This window comes from Podarcis muralis, chromosome 9 (assembly GCF_964188315.1).
Source record: "Podarcis muralis chromosome 9, rPodMur119.hap1.1, whole genome shotgun sequence".
Taxonomy (NCBI): Eukaryota; Metazoa; Chordata; class Lepidosauria; order Squamata; family Lacertidae; genus Podarcis; species Podarcis muralis.
Window position 1 is genome coordinate 75,141,441 of NC_135663.1, and position 24,968 is coordinate 75,166,408.

The 24,968-nt window shown below is 44.4% G+C and overlaps 1 protein-coding gene across 1 annotated transcript in view; it reads right to left on the reverse strand.

Moving 5' to 3' along the window:
- The window catches only part of LGI2 (leucine rich repeat LGI family member 2), a 28,547-nt gene extending 16,458 nt beyond the window's left edge, over window positions 1-12,089 (reverse strand). The window contains exons 1-5 of the mRNA XM_028744540.2: window positions 11,654-12,089; window positions 10,569-10,640; window positions 5,803-5,874; window positions 2,181-2,252; window positions 184-255 (exon numbers count right to left, since the gene is read on the reverse strand). Coding sequence (XP_028600373.2) covers window positions 184-255; window positions 2,181-2,252; window positions 5,803-5,874; window positions 10,569-10,640; window positions 11,654-11,829 — 464 coding nt within the window. The 5' untranslated portion in view covers window positions 11,830-12,089. The remainder of the gene's footprint in view (window positions 1-183; window positions 256-2,180; window positions 2,253-5,802; window positions 5,875-10,568; window positions 10,641-11,653) is intronic.
- Between the last annotated feature and the right edge of the window lie 12,879 nt (window positions 12,090-24,968).

A 24,968-nucleotide genomic window follows, 5' to 3' on the forward strand; every position in this document is an offset into this window, starting at 1 on the left:
AAATATTTCACTTGGCAACCTGGAATCAGGCTACTAGAAAGCAAGTGCCAGTTGATGTATTTGTTTTCAGCATCAGTTCAAACTACAAACAATATTCCAAATTCCAAACTCGGAGTTTAGAAACCCACACAAGGACAGGCTTGCAATAATAACACCACAAATGGTTTGGTTGGCTTTACTTACAGTTCAATCAGAGAATCTAAATCACTGAAGACATCCCTTGGCAAAGCTTTAATCTGGTTATTGGCCAAAGAACTGGAAAAAGTAAAGTTAGGTGTTAAAATAGTTGAAGAGATGATAATCACTAAATAGAGCAGCACTTAGCTAATGTTAACCGTTGGATGATGCCCAATTCCCAATGTTGACAATGACTAATAGGATTATGAATGAATTACGTAAAACCCTTGAACGTTAATGGAAATCCTAAACACTCTTGACTTAATTCATGAGAATAGAAAGTCACGGCTCTTGTTTATAAGTTTGTAATGACAAGCTTTGCAAAAACTAGTTTCAAGGTGCCATCAAACAGATTTCGTTCTGTTTTTGTGGCTTAGGATGAAGAAAGTACACCTACAAAGGTTGCATGTAGAATTACATATTTTAAACAAAAAAAATTCCTTCCAGTAGCACCTTAAAGACCAACTAAGTTAGTTCTTGGTATGAGCTTTCGTGTGCATGCACACTTCTTCAGATACACAGAGATGTGTATCTGAAGAAGTGTGCATGCACACGAAAGCTCATACCAAGAACTAACTTAGTTGGTCTTTAAGGTGCTACTGGAAGGAATTTTTTTTTTTGTTTTGACTATGGCAGACCAACACGGCTACCTATCTGTACATATTTTAAGTACAGTAATGAGCCCGTTGAATTTGCATGCACTCCTTCTAGGCCACATGCCCAGCCTCCCTCACGCAATCAACTTTGGGAACAAGTTTTTCCTGCTTTTAACAGGAAATGCTCATTGGCTGCCTCATTAAGCCCCTGAGCAGCCATTATGGCTCTTCCTGCTTCTCATTGGGTCCAGAAATGAAGAGGAGGGCAAGTAATTAGACATACATTTTGCCTTGTGCATATGTTGGAACATGCAGATAAGGCTATGTAAAATTATCATGTTGATTTGCAATTTCTGGTGTTCTGGGTTGGTGAGTCGGAGACCCCTGACCTGACCCTCTTGACCAGTGCAGAGCCCCCAGCTGATGCCTAATCATAAAGGTAAAGGTACCCCTGCCCGTCAGGGCCAGTCGTGTCCGACTCTAGGGTTGCACGCTCATCTCGCTCAAGAGGCTGGGAGCCGGCGCTGTCCGAAGACACTTCCGGGTCACGTGGCCAGCGTGACGAAGCTGCAGCTGGTGAGCCAGCACCAGTGCAGCACACGGAAATGCCATTTACCTTCCCGCTAGGAAGCGGTCCCTATTTATCTACTTGCACTTAGGGGTGCTTTCGAACTGCTAGGTGGGCAGGAGCTGGGACCGAACGGCGGGAGCTCACCCCGCCGCGGGGATTTGAACTGCCGACCTTACGATCAGCAAGTCCTAGGCACTGAGCTTTTACCCACAGCGCCACCCGCGTCCCATAGATGATGCCTAATCATGTCTGTTGCTAAATGCCAGGCTTATCTGGGACTCTTACAAAATCTGACAAGTTTACTCCCCACATTACAAAATAGTTTATATTTTGAACCAGCCATGAAATATTCAGACATTGTCTTATGACACTAATAATTATTTACCATGAAAGAAACAACCCTAAAATTGACTCCACACAATGTGTTTCTCTTCATAGCTGTCAACTTTTCCCTTTTCTTGCGAGGAATCCTATTCGGAATAAGGGAATTTCCCTTAAAAAAAGGGAAACGTTGACAGCTATGGTTTCTCTTCATATGTAAACCATGAGGTGATTGCAATCTAAGTGTCTTGTAGAACACATGAAGAACACAGAATACATTGCCTCCTACCACCTATTCTAGGTTCATTTGATTCTTTAGTCTTAACAAAAAAATAAAAATGACTTTATCCAACAATGAGGGCTAGAACATTTCTTGTTTCACATTTTTGCATAGCCCACTGCGGCTTACACAGTGAAGTGAGAAATATACCATAGCTGTACCTACAGTGCAGGTACTGGAAAATCTAGTTTGGGGCAAGATATAAAATAATTCAAAGTAGCATTAAAAGACTTACAGGTGTGTCAAATCTCGAAGGCCATGAAATGCGTTTCTTGAAATGGTTTCTACCTTGTTTCCTTCAATAAATCTATGCAGAAAGATTTGATTGAAAGACACATGTTAAAGAGAATGTTTCAGTCCGTCTGGTAGAAGAACAAAAGCAAATACTGAATGAAAGCTGAACAGCATTATTCCCAGAGCTTTTCCCCCAGACAGAACTCTCTGGAACTCTATTCCGGCACCTCTCATGTGGGTGCCATTGCTGTGAATTCTGGCACCTCTTTTTCTGTAAAAATAGCACCAATTATTCCCCTTTTCTTGGCTTAAGTGTCTGCTGTGGTCTGATTAACAAAAACCTCCATTAACCAAACTGCTAGTTTCAGTGCACACACGAGAGTCACCCTCAGGAGGTTTGTGTGAGCAGCAGGGCTCTTGCTAAACTTTGGGTCAGGCTGCAATATGCTTTTATTGCTTGTCATGTAATAACTGTCCCTGTTAGTCAGACATAAGTAAAGGTAAAGGGACCCCTGACCATTAGGTCCAGTCGCGGATGACTCTGGGGTTGCGGCGCTCATCTCGCTTTATTGGCCGAGGGAGCCGGCATACAGCTTCCAGGTCATGTGGCCGGCATGACTAAGCCGCTTCTGGTGAACCAGAAAAGTGGACGGAAATGCCGTTTACCTTCCCGCCTGAGTGGTACCTATTTATCTACTTGAACTTTGACGTGCTTTCGAATTGCTATGTTGGCAGGAGCTGGGACTGAGCAACGGGAGCTCACCCCGTCGCGGGGATTCGAACTGCCGACCTTCTGATCGGCAAGTCCTAGGCTCTGCGGTTTAACCCACAGCGCCACCCGCGTCCCACACATATATACTGCTTAAATAGCCCCAACTAGACAGTGGCTAACTCTTTGCCACTTGGCCTACGTTCACAACATCACCATGTTGGACTGGTGTTGTTTCAAAGCACAAGCATTTGGCCACATTTTTGTTTTTGGAAGAAAACTGTAAACATAATTTTTTAAGAGGCACTAGGTGCAAAAGAAATGAAGGCAACCAGGAGCTCGCAGCATAATGAATACATTGCCTTCCCAGCTGTACTCCTGTGGACACCTAGAGAGTAACCCCCAGTGAATATTATGGGACATACTTCTGAGTAAGCATGCATAGGCTTGTGCTGTTATATTTCTTCACACATTTGTAACCCCACTCTCCTGAGTTGAAGCTGCAAAATTCTAGAACCAAGATAAAAGGAAATTCATGATCCAGAACTTTTAAGTCCCACTGGTTCCAATGGGAGATATTAAACCATGTGGTTATCTCTCCTACTGAAATCAGTAGGACTGAAAAGGACTTACTGATTTCAACATTTATACCTTACCTTTTTTATATTAAGTAACCATAATCAAAGCACCATACAAAGACGCTCATAAAATGTGTAAAGCACAGCTAAAGTAGGCTACATCACTAAAATCGATTTCTTATAAAAAACAACAACCCAGTAGCAAATTAAGACTATTCGGCATAAAACCAAGGGTTTGGCACATTTAAAATATGAATTGGGTTGGATCTTTATTATGGAGGAACAGTATAAATCAAATTTGGGCAGAGGGAATATATTTGCTTTTTGCACCCAATCTGTAACCCTGCCCTGTCATCGTGGCATTAACTTAATCAAAACCATATCTAATATGGATTGGCCTCCTGAAGCAGCATGAGATATATGCCCGTGAGCTTCCTGATTTTGTGGTTAGGATATAGAATGAAAAGGAGGTCAGTGAGAAAGTGGGGAGTCAACTTTTTTGTTTAATCGGAAGGCACCTGGTTCTAAGAGGCTACTGAAGTGCAGTGGTACCTCGGGTTAAGTACTTAATTCGTTCCGGAGGCCCGTTCTGAACCTGAAACTGTTCTTAACCTGAAGCACCACTTTAGCTAATGGGGCCTCCTGCTGCTGCCGCGCCGCCACTGCACGATTTCTGTTCTTATCCTGAAGCAAAGTTCTTAACCTGAAGCACTATTTCTGGGTTAGCGGAGTCTGTAACCTGAAGCATATGTAACCTGAAGCATCTGTAACCCAAGGCACCACTGTATTGGCTGATGACACACCATAGCTGAGGCTGTGTTTCTATTTTTTTAATGTAAACAGCAACAGTACCATACAGTGGTAATATTAAGGGCTGTAGCTATTTCTGTCATCCTTATTTGTTATTTTTGACATTAATTCTATGGCACAGAGCGGGGAATGCATCAATTGGGATGCAACAGAGCACATGATTGCACTTAGGTAAAGGGACCCCTGACCGTTAGGTCCAGTCGCAGACGACTCTGGGGTTGCAGCACTCATCTTGTTCTAAAGGCCGAGGGAGCCGGCGTTTGTCCGCAGACAGCTTCCGGGTCATGTAGCCAGCATGACTAAGCTGCTTCTGGCAAACCAGAGCAGCGCACGGAAACACCGTTTACCTTCCCGCTGGAGAGGTACCTATTTATTTACTTGCACTTTGACGTGCTTTCGAACTGCTAGGTTGGCAGGAGCAGGGACTGAGCAACGGGAGCTCACCCCGTCGCGGGGATTCGAACCGCCAACCTTCTGATCGGGAAGCCCAAGAGGCTCAGTGGTTTAGACCACAGCGCCACCCACGTCCCTTTATGACTGCGCTTAGAAAGCATATATTTGTTTAGGTCAAATTTCCCATTTTTCTGTGAAAACTCACAGTGAACTTACAGTAATTCAGCACATTTTGTGAGCTTTAAATGCTCTCCGATTGAGTCCACACACAATACGTCTCAGCTGGAATGAGGTGCCCAATTTATCACCAGCTCTTAATCATTATCACGTTGGCTGGGATCCAAAGAGCTACTTCAGGCACACCAAAGGACTTGAACATGATCAGTGGGATTTTTTTTAAACAACAGCAGACACCCCACCCCATGCCCACCCACAATCTGCTTCTGAAAGTCCCTTCAGTTTTAAAAGCAGTTTCCAATGAGGCATTGGTGGTAGGGGGCCTATTGTTTGTGAAAAGACAATTCAAAGCCCCTTTGCAGTGCGTGGAGTCCTGACCCTTAACACATGAAACGTAACATGTTTCTTTGAAATACATGTCCAAAGTAAGCTATAACTTCTCCAGTTTTGTGCAAAACCTTATACGGTGCTTAACGACAAAGAGCTGTGTGGCACCTTAAAAACCAGCAAACTTGAAGGTGCCGCAAGACTGTGGGTTTTGCTGAAACAGACAAGCATAGCTAGCCCTCTGGAAATAATTAGACGTTAAGTGCTGAAGAAAGAGAAAGGCAAGCAATATTGCACGTCAGCGTTCCACTGCAAGTTGCCATGTGCTAAATGGGAATTCATGTACATTTCCTGCGGAGAAACGCATGAGAGCTCCCTGTTTCTGGAGCCCAGGCAGCTCCAGTTGGGGAATTGTATTCGTTCCTAGTATGCACATTATATCTTGCAGTGGAAAGCAGAAAGATGAGAACGTTCACACACATTCACTTGCCCCGCATGAGTCACAACATGTAATGTCATCTAGAGAAAAGAACATTTCCTTTAGGGACAGTGCACTGATAAATCATCAGAGCAGCTTCATCCATTTAAGAAATCTTAGTTTACTACATTAAACAAAAGAAGGAACTTACAAGTACTCGAGATGGAACAGACCCCCAAAGGCATCATCCCGTATGATAGTAAATGAGTTAGAATTCAGCAGTCTAAAAAATGGAATGCAAACATTAAGAGGGGGGTGGGGATGTTTTTAAAAGGCCACCATACAATTTAAAGCACTGTGAAGAAATGCTAGACAAAGCTGAATTTCCCTTAGTCAGTTTCTTCAGAATGCACAAAAAGAACCATTAACAAGTCATCAGTGAGTGTTTAATACTCTCACACACACCCTGCTTTGGTGCAACTAAGCACGCATTGCTTGTTATCAAATATGACTCTGTAGTTAGTAAAAGGTAAAGGGACCCCTGACCATTAGGTCCAGTCGTGACCAACTCTGGGGTTGTGGGACTCATCTCGCTTTATTGGCCGAGGGAGCCGGTGTACAGCTTCCGGGTCATGTGGCCAGCATGACTAAGCCGCTTCTGGCGAACCAGAGCAGTGCACAGAAATGCTGTTTACCTTCCCGCCAGAGTGGTACCTATTTATCTACTTGCACTTTGACGTGCTTTCGAACTGCTAGGTTGGCAGGAGCAGGGACCGAGCAACGGGAGCTCACCCCGTCACAGGGATTCAAACCGCCAACCTTCTGATCGGCAAGTCCTAGGCTCTGTGGTTTAACCCACAGTGCCACCTGCGTCCCGACTCTGTAGGTAGTAGGACATAAGAACTAAGAGCCTGCTGGATCCATGCCAATGTTTCATCTAGTCCAGCACACAGCGACCAGCCAGCTACCTGTGGGAAGCCCATGAGGAGGAAGGCCAGTATAAAGTAAGCAGCACATAAGCGGCACACAAAACGCTACCAAACCATTCTATGTTCTAAATCTTATATTAATAATCCAAAAATTGAGAGAGCTATGTACAAGATTTGCTACAGAAGCCACATACAGAAAACTCAATCAAACTGTGTCCAAAAGGAAGATTCAGTCTTTAAAGTTCCTTTAGCCAGGCTCCTGTAGATATCAACAAAGGTATGTTATGGGAATAACGCCACCGGATCGCTAGTCGGAACTACGACGGTATCTGATCGTCTTCGAACCTCCGACTCTCGTTCTTGATTAATGAAAACATTATTGGCAAATGCTTTCGCTCTGGTTCGTCTTGCACCGGTCCAAGAATTTCACCTCTAGCGGCAAAATACGAATGCCCCCGGCCGTCCCTCTTAATCATGGCCCCAGTTCCGAAAACCAACAAAATAGAACCAGAGTCCTATTCCATTATTCCTAGCTGGAGTATTCCGGTGACCGGCCTGCTTTGAACACTCTAATTTTTTCAAAGTAAAGGCTCCCCTCTTGTGGTTTCCAGCAACTAGTATTCAGAAGCAAACTGCCATTCTGGCTAGTAGCCACCGGTAGCTTTATTCTCCATGAATTTGTCCAATTCCCTTCTAAAACCATAGGATTTGGTGGCCACCACTGCCTTCTGTGCTCCATGAAGAATTACTTCCTTTTCCCTGTCCTTAATCTTTCAACTTTGTGAATGGCAGGAAGTGGAGAAAGTGGAGCCTTGCTCCCTTCCAGGATGTGCCTTGTATGTGATAGCTAGGTCACCTCAATTTTAGAGGGACTGGGGATGTTGGTGGCCCACCAGAATGTTGTCGTCAAGTGCAGTGAGTGACTTCCCCCCATAGGAATGAGTGATAGCCATTTACAGTGGTACCTCTGGATGCAAATGGGATCCATTCCAGAGCCCCGTTCGCATCCTGAAGCGAATGCAACCCACGTCTGTGCGGGTTGCAATTCGTCGCTTCTGCGCATGCGCGTGACGTCATTTTGAGCATCTGCGCATGCGGCAAAACCTGGAAGTAACGCGTTCCATTACTTCCGGGTCGCCGCGGAGCGCAACCTGAAAATGCTCAACCCGAAGCTACTTCAGCCGGAGGTATGACTGTATTTTAAATATAGGATTTTATTTTATTTATTTAGGATATAGTTAGATCTCTCCTCTCCTAGGCAAGATGTTTTTTGTGTAGCCATGGGCTGGCGGTTCGGGGAGAGGCCACTTTAGCTGGAACACCAGGAGATAAAATTTGGGCAACTCACCAGGCTGTTCTGTCTTCCCACCCCCCCACCCCCTCTCAGGACAAGATGGTCCTTAGGTAGCCTTGTGATGGCAGCTGGAGGAGGGAAGAGGTCAACTCAGCTGAATGATGGATTATGGCCACCTCACTGGGTATTCTGCCTCCCCCTTCTGTCTACCCCCTTCAGCTGTACCCTGGGTTCTGTTTCTTTACCACACTGGGGTGTGGCAGAGTGTTGGGAAGCCAGAATGGAATGCACTGAACGGGTTGGTTGATTGATAGATTAGTCACAGTTCTACATCACTGTCAAACATTCATTTCGCATTTCTGCTGACTTGGATTCCTATAGTGTCGTTTAATGTTTTATAGTTTAAAAAGAGAGCTGAGCAAAACAGTACAAAAAAAATCAATGCCAAAATATAGTCATCGTTTAATAACCATAGAAAATATTAATATGAATGTTGATATAATGATCTGTATGGAAAATGCTCTCAGAACCTCGATAGAAGAAGCCAGGACCGCCTTGGAAGAGCAGAGTGGCAAGACATGACGCTATTGGATTAAAAAAGGGGGTTAGAGGTGCTCTTGGATAGCAGAATAAGAGGAACAGAATCTATGACTACTAGAAAAGAGTAGCCCATCCTAGTGAGCCCAGTGCAGCAGAAATGCATAAAAGAACAGAACTGCACTACAACTCTGTAAGGTAAAGGTAATAGGACCCCTGACCATTAGGTCCAGTCATGGCCGACTCTGGGATTGCAGCGCTCATCTCGCTTTATTGGCCGAGGGAGCCGGCGTACAGCTTCCGGGTTATGTGGCCAGCATGACTAAGCCGCTTCTAGCGAACCAGAGCAGTGCACGGAAACGCCGTTTACCTTCCCGCCAGAGCGGTACCTATTTATCTACTTGCACTTTGATGTGCTTTCGAACTGCTAGGTTGGCAGGAGCAGGGACCGAGCAACGGGAGCTCACACCGTCGCGGGGAATCGAACCGCCGACCTTCTGATCAGCAAGTCCTAGGCTCTGTGGTTTAACCCACAGCACCACCCGCGTCCCTACACTGCAAATCTACAGGGACTCTCTCACCTTTCAGGCCATAAACACATTTCTAGGGGCTTCTCTCCACTTTCAAGGGAAAGGGAAGCGAAGATGGGTGGTGCCATCCTTATCTTCAGATGGGTATAATCCAGCTCTCTTCCTGGTGTAAAGCAAGTGTAGACCAAAAGTCCACAGAGGGACAGGCTAGGACAGAAGTGCTTGTGGAACCAACAAACTCTTAAGGGTAAACTGTTGTCACTTTTCCACAGTTACCATTAATTTCTACCGTGACCATTGAAGTCTTTCTAGAGTTGAAATTTTGACCGGATTTCCTAGTTCCAATTTGGGTAGAACTGGGCACTATATACAGGAAGATGGACTATAATTCATAAGAAGGCTCCAGCAGATTACAGCAGGTGCCTGCAGACCTTTCTAGGTCTGCCCAGAAGCCGACTGACGTCAGCACAAATTGATGGCATCACGAGCATGTGCTGGTGCTTGCAGCCTGCGCTGTGCTGATTCTTTTGCAAAGTTCTACGTTTTATTGGTTAAACACACACAAAAATACGGTTATCGCAAAACAGGAGTGCAAATATTACAGCAACCACAAATCATAAAATGGATAAGGATTGCAAAAGTTTCAGTAAAGTCGGACGAAAGTCAGCCACAATTACTTACAACCTGAAGGGCATTGGATAGTATCGTACAGGAAGGTTAAGGTGCTGATCTTCACAGTTCGCAACAATAATCTCAGCCTATCCTTTTGTTAACTGTTGTGTAACACAGGGCATTGATTGCATGGCTTGGCAGTTCACCGCATTGCTCCCAAGAGAGTCATCTAGAGAATTGGAAGCATATACATGACCTGTTTTCCAGTCTGTGGGCCATGCAAGTTTTGTGGCTGGTTCACCAGGTCATCTGCCTTGGTTGTTAGGTGGGCAGGAGAGACAGCACGGCTGCTGTTTAGTCAACTTCACCATCAATTCCCAAACCAAGATAAAATTACAGTGTGGGGTGTGGATTTTGGCAACTGCCAAGCCATCAAGCAGGCTCCTGTCTCCTTGCCACCCACGATTGAGAGCCTGGGAGGCACCTTCTCTTTCTCAGAAGAAAGGAAGGCCCAGGGAGTTTGAGACAACAATGTGAATTGCGATTCGAAAGCGTGGTGGGAACTAAGCATACTCAAGCCACCTTGGATATGGAAGGAACCAAATAGGGAATTATACTTGTATGGCAGAGATATAAGAAGGAAGCTGTTAAGTACCGGTAGGTATACTAAAAAGGGGTTGCTTGTGGTGGGGGTGTTTAAGAATCCAATTTCTTTTGGTGCTTCTCAACAATGTAGCATTGCTGTTGGAGCAGAATTTCCTTCCAATATTTAGCATAATCATTCAATCGAATGTCAAACAAGAGAAGTGTTTGTAATGTGCACCTCTAAAAAAAAGAAACTGGATTTGAGAATAAGCTTTACAATCGCATGTCAATTTATTTTGGACTCTGCACTAACCTTTCCTTTCAAAGCAATGACTCCTCAGCTCTTTACGTGGTTTTAGAAATTAACGTTCACCAATCGTGAGTCTCAGTCTGTGATTTGGAAACAGTTATTTCAAAGTCCCAGGGTGCCTCTTCGCAGGCAAGAGCTTTGATCATCTCTTTTTATAAAATATAAAAATTTAATACTTACAGCAACTGCAGGGAAGGCAAATGTGAAAACATTCTCTCTTTTATTTCAGAAAATGTTCCATTTACCAGGCTCCTGAGGGGGGAAATACAAGGGAAAATCCTTAGGAACTAATTACAACACTTTTTCTTGTTATTATTACCATCATCATTATGACTCTCTTTCTTAACAGCTTTTCCATGACCTTCCTTACAGTTCTTAACCTGCTCCTCCGGAAGTTTTCTATGGTCTCCTTTCACCGTATTTATCAATTAATCCAAAATATTGTGTGCATTTGACTGCCTCTGTCTGAAAAGTGAATCGGGATCTGCTTTCTTCGTCCCCTTATATTATGGATTTATTTTCCTACCTATTACAGTATATATATGCATTGTAATATATGTGTGCCTTTGTGCTATAGCTGTAGATACAGATGACATATGACTGAACAGAAGCAATCAGTGAGTGAAACAGAACTGAAGACTGACTGAAGGCTTTTAAAGCCTAGCAGATTTTAAAGCGAGGCAAGTTGAAAAGTCCTACATTACCAAAGGCAGTGAACTCACTCTCAACTTCCAAGACCCTGAATCCTGTTTGTTCCAAGATAGTTAAGATCAGCTGAAAATCATTTCTTCCCCTCTTGTGAGAACATGGCCACATACTCGCTGCATCTCCCCCAATTCTTTGAGTTTCATACGCTGGGCCTTTTCTCCCGCATCACCCGCCCCTCTCCAGTCTTTTGACATCTCTGGAACTGCCTGCTGCTGCAGCATCTTCTGCTCGCCCTAAAACAACATCTCCCGGCTGAGCGACCGCGCAGGCATCTCCGGAAACGCCAGGCGGGCGCCTCCCTTCCCATGCGCACGGTTTGCGCGGAGCAGCCGGAGGGGGCAAATTTGGTGCTGCGCTTTTTCTAGCACCCTCTGAACGTCAGAATCCTAGAATCGCGGAGTGAGTGTCGGAAGGGGGGACCGCCGAGGGTCATCTAGCCCAACCCCCTGCAATGCAGGAATCCCAAGTAAAGCATGCACGCGCGCCGCCCCAGGTCTGGTTCCATCCGTGCGCTGCGCGCCAGCCACCCACCCATCACCCTTCTTGGCTCGACTTACAAGGAGCTGATGTCTCCGGGGCTCCGCGGCACCGCCGCCGCTCCGACGCAAATGATGGACTCTTTGGTGCAGCTGCAGATGGCGGGACACCGCACCGGCTTCCTCACCTGGGCGCGCTGCAGAAGGCACGCCAGCGCCAGGAGCCAGAGAGAGCCGCTGCCCAGCCAGCCAGCCATCGTGCGCCCTCGGCCGCCGCCGCCTCCGCCTCCGCCGCGTGGTCCCCCTTTGGCCCCGCTGCGCTCCTGGCCCGAGCGATGCAGCCGCCGCCGCCGCCGCTGCTACTGGAGAGGCTGGAACGAGAGCCAGGCAGCATGCTGCACCCTGAAGCTGCCCCCCCTCTCTCTCCCTCTCTGCAGCACTGGAAGCAGCGCCCAGGATCCTGCTGTGCGCTCAGGCTCCTTCCTCCGGACTGACATCAGCGCCGAGGCCTCCCGCTCCCCACTCCCCCCCCCCAGCTCCTCATCCTCCCCCCCCCTTCTTCTGCTTTTCTTTCTTTCTTTTTTGGTCTCATGAATAATGCAACCAGAGGAGAGTTTTAAGAAATCGCCGGCTACCCACCGACCCTGCGCAATCGGAGGCAAGGAGCCCATCCTCTCCATCGGAGTTTCCCACATCCGCCCCCCCCCCACCAACCCCCGCCTTACAACCTCACCCCGCCCAGTCAATAGTTCTAAAAGAAGGTCCATCTTATTATGGGGCGAATTCCCATAGCAAGGGGGCATTGGGGGGGGGGATTCTGGGCGGCTTCCCAGAGCGCAGTGAGGGCTGCCCAAACGGTGGGGGATGAGGATGATGATACCTATATTTATACAAAGTACCAAATAATAATACAGTGGTACCTCGGGTTACATACGCTTCAGGTTACATACGCTTCAGGTTACAGACTCCGCTAACCCAGAAATAGTACCTCGGGTTAAGAACTTTGCTTCAGGATGAGAACAGAAATCGGGCAGCGGCGGCGGCACAAGAGCAGGAGGCCCCATTAGCTAAAGTGGTGCTTCAGGTTAAGAACAGTTTCAGGTTAAGAACAGACCTCCGGAACGAATTAAGTGCTTAACCCAAGGTACCATTGTAGTTCTAAAAGAAGGTCCATCACACTGGTGGGGTTATGGGGCGAATTCCCATAGCAAAGGGGCATGGGGGGAATTCTGGGAGGCCTCCCACAGCGCAGTGAGGGCTGCCCAAACGGTGGGGGTTGATGATGTTGTTGATGATAATGATACCTATATTTATACAGTGGTACCTCGGGTTACAGGGGCGCAGGTGGCGCTGTGGGTTAAACCACAGATCCTTGGGCTTGCCGATCAGAAGGTCGGCGGTTCAAATCCCCACGACGGCATGAGCTCCCGTTGTTCGGTCCCTGCTCCTGCCAACCTAGCAGTTCGAAAGCACGTCAAAGTGCAAGTAGATAAATAGGTACCGCTCCGGCGGGAAGGTAAACGGCGTTTCCGTGCGCTGCTCTGGTTCGCCAGAAGCGGCTTAGTCATGCTGGCCACATGACCTGGAAGCTGTACGCCGGCTCCCTCTGCCAATAAAGCGAAATGAGCGCCACAACCCCAGAGTCGGCCACGACTGGACCTAATGGTCAGGGGTCCCTTTACCTTTACCTACTCAAAGTACCAAATAATAATACAGTGGTACCTTGGGTTACATACACTTCAGGTTACATACGCTTCAGGTTACAGACTCCGCTAACCCAGAAATAGTTCCTCGGGTTAAGAACTTTGCTTCAGGATGAGAACAGAAATCGGGCAGTGGTGGCACAGTGGCAGCAGGAGGCCCCATTAGCTAAAGTGGTTCTTCAGGTTAAGAACAGACCATCAGAACGAATTAAGTTCTTAACCCGAGGTACCACTGTACCAAATATTATTGTGCAAATAAGAATCATTAAGGGATGGGCACTACACTTTGTCCTCACCCAGGGCGCCGTATTACCAAAGTCTTGCGCAAGGATGGCATCAAGGATGTTATGTCTGTATGCACTGAGCATAATTCAGGGCAACTTGTAACGATCATAGCATTGCAGTGTTGAAGGGGTACCGAGGGTCATTTAGTCCAAGCCCTGCAATGCAGGAATCTCAGTTACATGACAAATGGCCATCCAGCCTCTGCTTACAAACCTCCAATGAATGAGAGTCCACCACCTTCCAAGGGAGTCCATTTCGCTGTCAAACAGCTCTTATGGTCAGAAAGTTCTTCCTGGTCGGAATCTCCTTTCTTTTAATTTGAATCCATTGGTTTGGGTTCTAGCCTCCGAAGCTGGAGAAAACACGCTTCCCCCATCCTCCACGTGACAGCCCTTTAGGTAAAGGGACCCCTGACCATTAGGTCCAGTCGTGACCGACTCTGGGGTTGCGGCGCTCATCTCGCTTTATTTGCCGAGGAAGCCAGCATACAGCTTCCGGGTCATGTGGCCAGAATGACTAAGCCGCTTCTAACGAACCAGAGCAGCACACGGAAACGCCATTTACCTTCCCGCAGGAGTGGTACCCATTTATCTACTTGCACTTTGAGGTGCTTTCGAACTGCTAGGTTGGCAGGAGCAGGGACCGAGCAATGGGAGCTCACCCCGTTGTGGGGATTAGAACCCCTGACCTTCTGATCGGCAAGTCCTAGGCTCTGTGGTTTAACCCACAGCACCACCCGCGTCCCTCAGGATACTTAGATACTTCAAAAAGGCAATCATAACACCTCTCAGTCTCTTCTTTTCCGGGCTAAACATACCCTGATGGCTTGGTTTCCATCTTGGTCACTCGATCATCTTGGTCTCCCTTCTCTGCACATATTCCAGCTTGTCAATATCCTCCTTAAATTGTGGTACTCCAGGTGTGGTTTTATTTATTATTACTGGACATGAAGCAGAGAAACAGGCTGATATTTATTATAGCAGGCAAATATCCATTAATGCCCAGGATCTATTGAAAGCTCTTATTATATGGACTTGGGTGAGGAAAAGTGTTAGATTCAGATCTGGGAAACATGGGTTCAAATTCCTCCTCAGCAACAAAGCTCACTGTGTGATATTGGCCCAGTCAGTCCCACTTGGTCAAACCTACCTTACAGGTCTGTTGTGAGGATAAAATTGGACTGGGGATGCCATGTACAACACCTTGAGTTTCTTGGAAGAAGGATGGAATGCAAATGACGTGATAGATTGTATTTTAATATTCTGCTGGAAGCTGCCCAGCCAGATGGGTGGGGTATAAATAATAAATTGTTATTATTATTGATGGATAGATAATAATCTTTCGCAGCAATATCAGATTTCAGATTAGTCTTGACAAACATTGTTCATTATATCGATGCAAGCCTTACTCATTCGTTCTCCCTCTTGAGTATGCTTGCTGCTATTCTTTATTTTGCTATTCTTCATTTAATATATCGAGAGCCAGTGTGGTGTAGTGGTTAAGAGCGGTAGTCACGTAATCTGGGTAACCGGGTTCGCGTCTCCGCTCCTCCACATGCAGCTGCTGGGTGACCTTGGGCCAGTCACACTTCTCTGAAGTCTCTCAGCCCCACTCACCTCACAGAGTGTTTGTTGTGGGGGAGGAAGGGAAAGGAGATTGTTAGCCGCTTTGAGACTCCTGAAGGGGAGTGAAAGGCGGGATATCAAATCCAAACTCTTCTTCTTCTTCTTCTATATATATATAATATAATACATATATTATATAAATATATATATATATTTGCAAAAGCCTTTTTCACTACTACAGTGGTACCTCGGGTTACATATGCTTCAGGTTACAGACTCCGCTAACCCATAAATATTACCTCGGGTTAAGAACTTTGCTTCAGGATGAGAACAGAAATCGTGCAGCGGTGGCGCAGCAGCAGCAGCAGGAGGCCCCATTAGCTAAAGTGGTGCTTCAGGTTAAGAACAGTTGCAGGTTAAGAACGGACCTCCGGAACAAATTAAGTACTTAACCCGAGGTACCACTGTACATATTTTTGATTCAAGTTTGTTCAGACAGACAAATCTAATTTCCAGTGCTATTTTTCTATAAAAAGAGGTGCTTAAACTCACCGTGAACACCTCCAATAGCACCCACCTGAGAGGTGCCGGAACCGAGTTCCTGTGAGTTCCAGTTGGGGGGGGAGCCCTGCTAATTTCACAGAAAATTATAAACCAAGTCAAATCTTTGCTTGTTACAGACAGATATCTCAAATTATGACAAATCCATAATCATAATTTTTTTGCCTGAGCTGGAAGAGGTGCAAATTCAAAGGGGGACTTGTGTGTAAATCATGGTGAACCCTCTTAAAGACTTCATCAGGTAATGTTCATTTCAAATGACATGTTGAGAAACATGTTGTAGAATCATACAATTGTAGAGTTAGACAAAACCCTGAGATTTATCTAGTTCAACCCCCTGCAATGCAGGAATGTCAATCAAAGCATCCATGACAGATGGCCACCCAACCTCTGCTTAAAAATCTCCAAGGAAACGAGTTCACCACCTCCTGAGCGAGAATGTTCCACTATCAAACAGTTCTTGCTGTCAGAAAGTTCTTCCTGATATATTTAGTTGGAATCTAACTTTCTTGTAACTTGAATACAATTGATTCAGGTCCCTCCTTCCTGAGCAGATCCATTCAGGTGGAGGAAGAACACATGACTTGATCTTCATGCCCTGCGGTGTTCTGCAAACAGCAACCCCAGACATCTCTTACTCTACAGTTAATCCCATTGAGTTCAATGGGATTTGCTCCTAGGTGAGTGAGTCTAGGTTTACAATCACAATTTCCCCAGTGCAGTCCACTCCACACATCAGGGTCGTGATGAGCAACTCACTCACATGGTCTGAACATACAAAGAGCCCTGCTGGATCAGACCAGATCTAGTCCAGCATCCTGTTCTCACAGTGACCAACTAGATGCCTATGAGAATGACATAGCTGTCAACCGTCCCTTATTTGGCGGGAAACTCCCTTATCCCAGCGCCGTGTCCCGCTGCTGTCCCTTATTGATGATGTCCCTTAAATTTCCCGGGTTTCAAAGGAAGCAGCTCCTCTCCCTCCCTGCCTGCCGGCCTGTGTTGCTTGGCTGCGTTGCTCACCCAATAAGGAGTCTAAGAACAACTGGGGGGTGGAGCTTGCATGCCTTGTGCCAATCAAATTGGCCGCGTTGCCTGGGGACTCGCCTTTGCTCAGCGCTTCCCAGCGGAGAGGTGACGGCGGTTTTCCTTGCTGCATCCCCTTTGCCGGGTTGCTGCGCTGTGGGAACCACCGCTTGAGGCTTTGTTTCGCTGCTGGCTGGGCTTTCTGCCTTTGGCTCAGAGGGGCTCAGAAGTCGAACATACCTGTGCTCTGAAAATCCTTTATTTTGGCTGCTGATCCCTTATTTCTGAGGCTGCTGGTCCCTTATTTTCAAATCTGTAAGTTGACAGCTATGGAGAATGAAGCTTGCATGTTGACCTTGAGTGCAAAAGCATACTCCCCGTTCATGATTTCCAGCAACTGGTCTTCAAAGGCACACTGCCATCAGTACTGGAAATTGAGGTTTGGGGGTGAAATAACCTTGCAGGCTAGGATGGACTTCCTGGCAAGCCAAAACTAGTCTGACATGCATCTCGTCACCACAGCTAATGGTGCTGTAATGGCTGCTGTGTGCGCATGGTACCCATGTTTCCCTATGCCAAGAATCCCAGGAATAGGCTGTAGCTCATGATATATTGTTCATCTTTAAACTGTCACAAGGCAGCTCATCCCACAACCAGGAGCTAAGCAGCCGTAATACCTTAATGGTGCTTTAAAATACTTCTGTTGATTTCTTCACAGTTACTGGAAATTTATAGGAAATGTGGAAATTACCTCTCCGGACTATATCAAGTTCTTTCAGGTTACGTGCATTGCTTCCAAAAGTGCCCAGCCAAAGGACAGGGTGGAGGTCACTGTAAATGTGGAGCTGTCATTTTAAACTATAATAATTAGTGCATTTATCTGGTTTATATAAGAGCCTTTTTAGCGGCAGTCATAATGACATCTTGTGGCAATTAATTCATAAGTTAATCCTGTATCACACAAAAAAAGTACTTAACTGTCATCTGCTGGGAACTTTACTGTCAGTCAATTTCACTGGATGACGTCAAGTTCTAATATTGTGAATGGGAATGATTCCTCTCTATTTATTCATCATTTTGCAGACCTCTTTCATCATGTGCCTGGTTTATTGTCTTCTTTTTTAGACCCAGAAGCTACAAATGATCTAACTCTTCCTCATATTCTTTATCGGTTGTCCTGTTGGTGATCCTTTATTATCAACGTTTGATACACTTTTTGGACCTTTGGAAGTTTTATATACATTTTTTGAGGGTGCAACCAAAATACTTTAAATATGGCTACACCATGCATTTACGGTATATGATGGCACTATCATATTTTCCGTTTCATTGTCAGTCCTTTCATCTATTTTTTCTTTTCGGTTCTGTGACAAAAGTGAAGGCCAGACTAGACATGACAGAAGCGTTGAGTGCATACCCATCTTTTTTATTTTCATTCTGCCGTTAATTTATTTATTTACAGTATTTCTTAGCTGCCCTTCACCTTAAGGGCAGGTTACCACAACAGCATACACAATTACCGTATTTTCCGGCGTATAAGACGCCTGGGCGTATAAGACGACCCCCTGAATTTTCCAGTTAAAATATAGAGTTTGGGATATACTCGCCGTATAAGACTACCCCTCTTCCAACACACACCAAATAAAAATTTTAAAACCAGTCTCCAGTCCGGCTCGGAAATCCGCTCCACTTCCCAGTGGCCGGGAGCTTCTGGGGCCAATTTTCAAGCGTATTTCTGCTTCATCTAGAGAGCTTGGTGTCCTCTGATTTAATTTGCTATCGTTTTATCCTTTGGGGGGGAGTTGCTGCAGGAGCTGCTGCTGTAGCCGGCGTATAAGATGACCCCCGACTTTTGAGAAGATTTCCCTGAGTTAAAAAGTAGTCTTATACGCCAGAAAATACAGTACATACAGATAAAATAATTACAGTTAAAAATCTCATGAAACCATTTAAACTGGAAGTTAACAATATAGCAGCCACAGCTGCCTCACCTCTTTGAATTCTGGTGAGGAAACATTCTGCAGAGGTTTAACCTTTCCTTCCATGCTGTTTTCCCAGTGGAAATTGATCCCAAAGCTGCTTATTAAGCCAGTAGGAGAAGACACCTACATGGGTCTGTATTTCTACCAGGATAGTGTTCACTGGAAGAAAAGTCCTGCAGGGGCTTCCTTCACCATGCTAAAGTCCTGATCTAAATCAAGGAGTCCTGTGGCTGCTAACAGCAAAAGGCAAAACATCCATGCATTTTTAACATATAAAATATAGTACATACCACAAAACGTCATCTTTTATACAATCTTTTTTGGACTTCCATCAGCTCCTCTAATGATCCACCGTTTTAACCACTTCTTATGCATTTCTTAAAATCATATTACCTTTAAGTAACCATCCTCCCCCTTATCCATTTTTGCAATAATTCTAATAATACTCCTCACAAAACTTCTTGCAACCCTACAAACGTAGTCTGATCATCACAAATATTTTTCAAATAGTCTGTAAATTTACTTCAGTCTTCAGTGAATTTCTGGTTCCGCTGGTTTCAAATCCTTCCTGTTAATTTATCCAGTTCTGCATAGTCCTTTAATTTCATCCTCCATTCTTCTTTCGTCAGTAATTCTTCTTGCATCCACTTTTGGGCCAATAACGTTCTTGCTGCTGTTGTTGCGTATAAGAATAGCTTACATTCCTTTCTATTTATATCACTTCTATTTATTTATATCACTTCTATTTATATCACTTCCTACAATGCCCAGTAAAAATGCTTCTGGTTTCTTTATAAATGTATATTTCAACATTTTTTTCATCTCATTATATATCATCTCCCAGAAGCTTTTCGCCTTTTTACATTCCCACCACATATGATAAAATGTCCCTTCTTCTAGCTTGACATTTTCAGGGAACTTTCTACTATTCATGTTATGGAGATCATTTCAACAATCTTTTTTGTTCCTGCCACTTCTCATTTCTGCTCATTTCCCTCTTCTCAATACTATCACCAAGATCCATAGAATTGTAGGGTTATTTCTGTTTCTCAAATATGGGGTCAGCTGTCCGAAATGGTCTGAGTCTTCCATTTGGCTAGTGGTTTAATTTTGATCTCTCCCAAGGAGCTGTTAATTGTGAAAGGGTTTGAAACATCTGGAGGGGCTGATTTGAGCTACGATGGCTCACAACAGATTCTGACGTATGGTGCCTGTCACTTCTGGGATAAAGTAAGTCTATGCTGTATCAGTCTCACGGCACCCTGCTGCAAATGCATTGCTGCAGAGCAAAAAGCAGTTTCCAGGAGCAATTTAGGTTGGGGAAAGGGTTAAACACTCTCTCACTGAGCACCAGTACAGTACACTGATCTTCAAAGCAGCCCCTTGCTTACACAAAAGTCGCAGGAGATCTCAAACACAAATCTCTCATATCATGCTTGTTGTCGTTTAGTCGTTTAGTCGTGTCCGACTCTTCGTGACCCCATGGACCAGAGCACGCCAGGCACGCCTGTCTTCCACTGCCTCCCGCAGTTTGGTCAGACTCATGTTTGTAGCCTCAAGAACACTGTCCAACCATCTCGTCCTCTGCCGTCCCCTTCTCCTTGTGCCCTCCATCTTTCCCAGCATCAGGGTCTTTTCCAGGGAGTCTTCTCTTTTCATGAGGTGGCCAAAGTATTGGAGCCTCAGCTTCAGGATCTGTCCTTCCAGTGAGCACTCAGGGCTGATTTCCTTAAGAATGGATAGGTTTGTTCTTCTTGCAGTCCTCCAGCACCATAATTCAAAAGCATCAATTCTGCGGCGATCAGCCTTCTTTATGGTCCAGCTCTCACTTCCATACATCTCTACTGGGGAAACCATGGCTTTGGGAAAAACATCATGCTTAGTTAGGTCCTTCCTTCCTTCCTTCTGCCATGCAAGGAGGGTGTCTGTCTAACAGGCAATGTTAATGTCTGTCTAGCAAATACTTTGTATGTAGGAGTCTGTGATCAACATTTTTTATTGCTTCTATTATGATGCTCATGCTTCAGTTTTTAAATTACTCCCCATCTGTATTTTCAGACTTTAAAAAATTTGGACAGTTTTACTGCAAATGCCATTTTTGTAAGTATGTTATTACTCAATTTTCAGAACAGAACAGAACAGAATCAAACAATAACTTGAGTTCAATGAATTGAGTCATACATTTCTTGGATTATGCAGAGTTCTGTGCCATTATTTTACACATTGATCTTATTCCGAAACACTCACTTGGTGCTGAAAATATTAGAGTGCGGGCACTGGGCAAGCTTCCCTTGGAAGGGCAGTTCATATCCAGGGTGTCAGGATCATTATGAGCTATTAAACTTGCTTTTGTGGGGGGAGCGCAAAAATGTGACCACTAATTCAAGTGCTCGTCTCAAGTGTGCCCATGCTCTTTGCTTTTGCATTCTATTGTGGTGCTGTTCAGATCTATGCTTAAAGACCAGGGCCTAGAACTCTTCAGGCAGGTGCCGCATAAATGCATTATGTGGTGGTGGTGCTATATGAATAATAAATACTTAATAATGCAGTACAATTCAGAAAAGAGAACCAGCAACTGGAGCGTGACAGTGCAGTTTTCAGGAGCCATGTGTTGTGTTGTGTTGTTTTGTTTTCTTCTGGAGCATTTTACACATTCATGGCGGTGGGGTTTTGTTCCGTTCCGTTTTAACACACATAACTACTTTCTGCCTTTCCTCCCGCGGTAAACAAACGACTTTTTCAAACAACTTTTCTCACACGCAGGAGAGCAAAGTAATATGACTCCGTTCTGAATGTGATGCCATCAGCTTGCCTGCGCACTGAGAGGCACGTAAAGAATATTGTATGTCTCGTTCTTTATTCACCTGCGAAGAAGTAGGGGCCTTTTATGGCCTCCGGCTACACCTGTGAGTGCTGAGCGGAGGAAAGAACAAGGGGTGAGGGGAGGTGTCATTCAAAACCACTTCTTTTCAGTTGAATGGAATGTAATTCTCTTTGAGAGATTTAGGAAAATAGCCTACCGTATTTTTCGCACCATAGGACGCACACACATTTCCCCTTCATTTTTGAAGGGGAAAAAGTGCATCCTATAGAGTGAAAAATACGGTATATGTAGCCTATATTTTCTGAAGCAGCCCTTATTTTCAGGGTTAGACAGGTAGGGTGATGGGATGCAGAAAGAGAACAGGGTTCCTTGATCTGGATTGTATTTTCACCTCTAGTTGCTGAAGGGGAAAGATTCTGAAACATCTGGAGGATCTATGATGGACATGCAGGTGCATAGTGATACCTCACTGCAGATGTTGAAGTACATTGCTAACACTTCTCTGCCACTTCTCTCACACGCACACATACATGAGCAAGAGAAAGGGGCATGTTACAAAGCAGATCTGTCTTAACACTCTCCCATGTGTGTTTGTGAATACTGTACTGTATCTTAAAGGGACGATATTGCTTGAACAATAATCAATGGCTACCCAATGGAGGGAGATCACCTGCATGGATTTGAACGAGAATGTTTGTGTTTGCTTCGCATGCTGTACCCTTTGTTGTTACTCCCTAAAGGTAAAGGACCCCTGACAGTTAAGTCCAGTTGCAAACGACTCTGGGGTTGCGGCACTCATCTCGCTTTACTGGCCAAGGGAGCCGGCGTACAGCTTCCGGGTCATGTGGCCAGCATGACTAAGCTGCTTCTGGCGAAACCAGAGCAGCGCACGGAAACGCTGTTTACCTTCCTGCTGGAGCGGTATCTATTTATCTACTTGCACTTGACGTGCTTTTGAACTGCTAGGTTGGCTAGAGTTGGGACCGAGCAATGGGAGCTCACCCCGTGGCAGGGATTCAAACTGCCGACCTTCTGATCAGCAAGTCCTAGGCTCAGTGGTTTAGACCACAGCGCCACCCGCGTCCCTGCTGTTACTGCCTAGTCGTATGTGTTTGTTCCACCGACGCTGGGCAGGGAGGCAAAAGTTCTGTTCTAGCAGGGACTGAATCAGCAGTCCTGGGAGTTTGCTGGCCTCTGTCGGCTTTAGTGCACAGCACCTGAGAGTCTTCTTGGCTGCAGGGTTATATGCATTTATTTGGTGTTGGGTGAGAGACATCCCTCTGGCTTGTCCTTCATGGATTAGTTTCCTCTCTCTCTGTGTGTGGTTGCATGTGGGCAACATCATTGGCAAAGTTGTCAATGGGTAGACTTTGGTGATGTTTCCAGACCTAATCATGTCTGCTCTTTTTAAAATGCTGTATGGCATTTTCCTGCTGAGATATGGTGCATTTCAACAGAAGCAGAGTGTCTCCACCTTGTAATCCTCCACACTGTAATCCTTTCTCAAGGAAAAGGAAATGAATGGGAACTAACATGAGTTATTATTTGGTATAACAAACTACCACAGATGCTCTTCAAATGCACAGCACACAATCCAGTCAGTGTGAAGTCAGTTACATTTTTTTAGAGCTTTTTAGAATAGAAATGTATGCTATTGACATGCTATCCTATTATTATTATTATTATTATTATTATTATTATTATTATTATTATTATTATTAATATACAACCCTGTACCCGGGGTTCTCAGGGTGGTTCACAGAATAAAATCAAGATATAAAACCACAAAATACATAATAAAAACAAAAACAACAACCCAATAGCCCCTTCATTGAAAACCACATTTTAAAAGATACAGATGTTCCCATTATTAGTAACATGTTTTGACTAGAAATATAGGCATTTCTCAGGAATATTGTTATTAATGTGGTGGTCGTGGTACTGATTTTTTACCTGCCCTTCACAACAGTGTCCCAGGGTGGGTTACCGCAATTTACAGTTCAATATTCAATAATATTGAAAACTGTTTAAAACAAATTACAGATCAGTCCTTCACAGAGCTGAAAAATCTCGTCAAGAATAAATGTAATGAATTTTTATTTCCTTAAATGCAAGGGGGGAAATTGTATTTGTAAAAAAAAAAGTCATTGCAAAATGTTATCTATTTCTTTAATTACATATGGTTTAAAATATAAGGGAACACATTGCCCCACCCTATATGGGACTCCTCTACTGCACAACTGTGAAGCCATAGCTGTGTCCTCCTTTGCACTTCTTCAGACGATGAACAGATATCCTATCAATTAAGAAAATAAATCTGGAAGAACAAAGATTGACATATGAAGACTTATTGGTAAGATCTCAGAATAGCTGGAAATTAAGACCGTATGAGGAGTTGAAGGAGAAGCTGAAGGGCTGGCTACAGTATCATCAAATTAATGCTTTATGGACAGAAGATAAAAAATTAGGAATGAATGAAAAAAAATCCAAATTTCAGATTGAAATAATTGAGAGTAAATCTAAGTTATTATCTAAAATGTACAACATACTACTGGAATGGGATACAAAGGATGAAGAAATTAAAGAAGTCATGGTCAAGTGGGCGATAGACCTGGGGCACAACATAGAATATGAGAAATGGTCAAAATTGTGGAATGAGGGTATAAAATTCACGGCAAGCGCTGCAATTAGAGAAAACTTAGAGAAGATGATATATAGATGGTATTTAACACCGGAAAAACTAAGTAGGATATACAAGACTGGAAATAAGGCCTGCTGGAGATGTAAAACAAAGAAGGTAATTTCATACATATGTGGTGGACATGTGAGGAAACGAAAAAATTTTGGAATCAGATATATGATGAACTAAAAAAAATACTCAGATACACATTCCCCCAAAAACCAGAGGCCTTCCTACTAGGGATTGTTGGAAAGGAAATACAGGGAAAAGATAAAACCTTATTTCAATATGCGACAGCAGCGGCCAGAATGTTAATCGCCCAAAACTGGAAAAACACAAACCTACCAACGGTGAGGGACTGGCAATTAAAATTATATGGCTTCATTGAATTGGCAAAGATGACACAAAGAATCAGAAACCAAAAAAATGCAAAGGTAAAGGAAGAATGGAATAAATTCACGGCATATATTGAAGGTAATGTAAGAAACTTACCAAATATAGCAGGTGTGTTATAAAACTTCCGATGTATAAACTAAAAACCAATATCAGCTGTAAAATAAACTGTTTAAAAGTGGAAACCTGAAACCAGTAGGGAAGGAAGTAGACGTTATATGTCATTGTCTTTTTTTTATTTTTTGTGCTCTCTACTTTTTTTGTCCTTTTTATTCCTTTTTATCTTTCTTTTTAGTGCCACTTTTATGTCAATTCACTATGTCACTGTGTGAATTGTATTTTTTGTTCTTTTTCTTTGAATGTATCTGTTTTTCTTT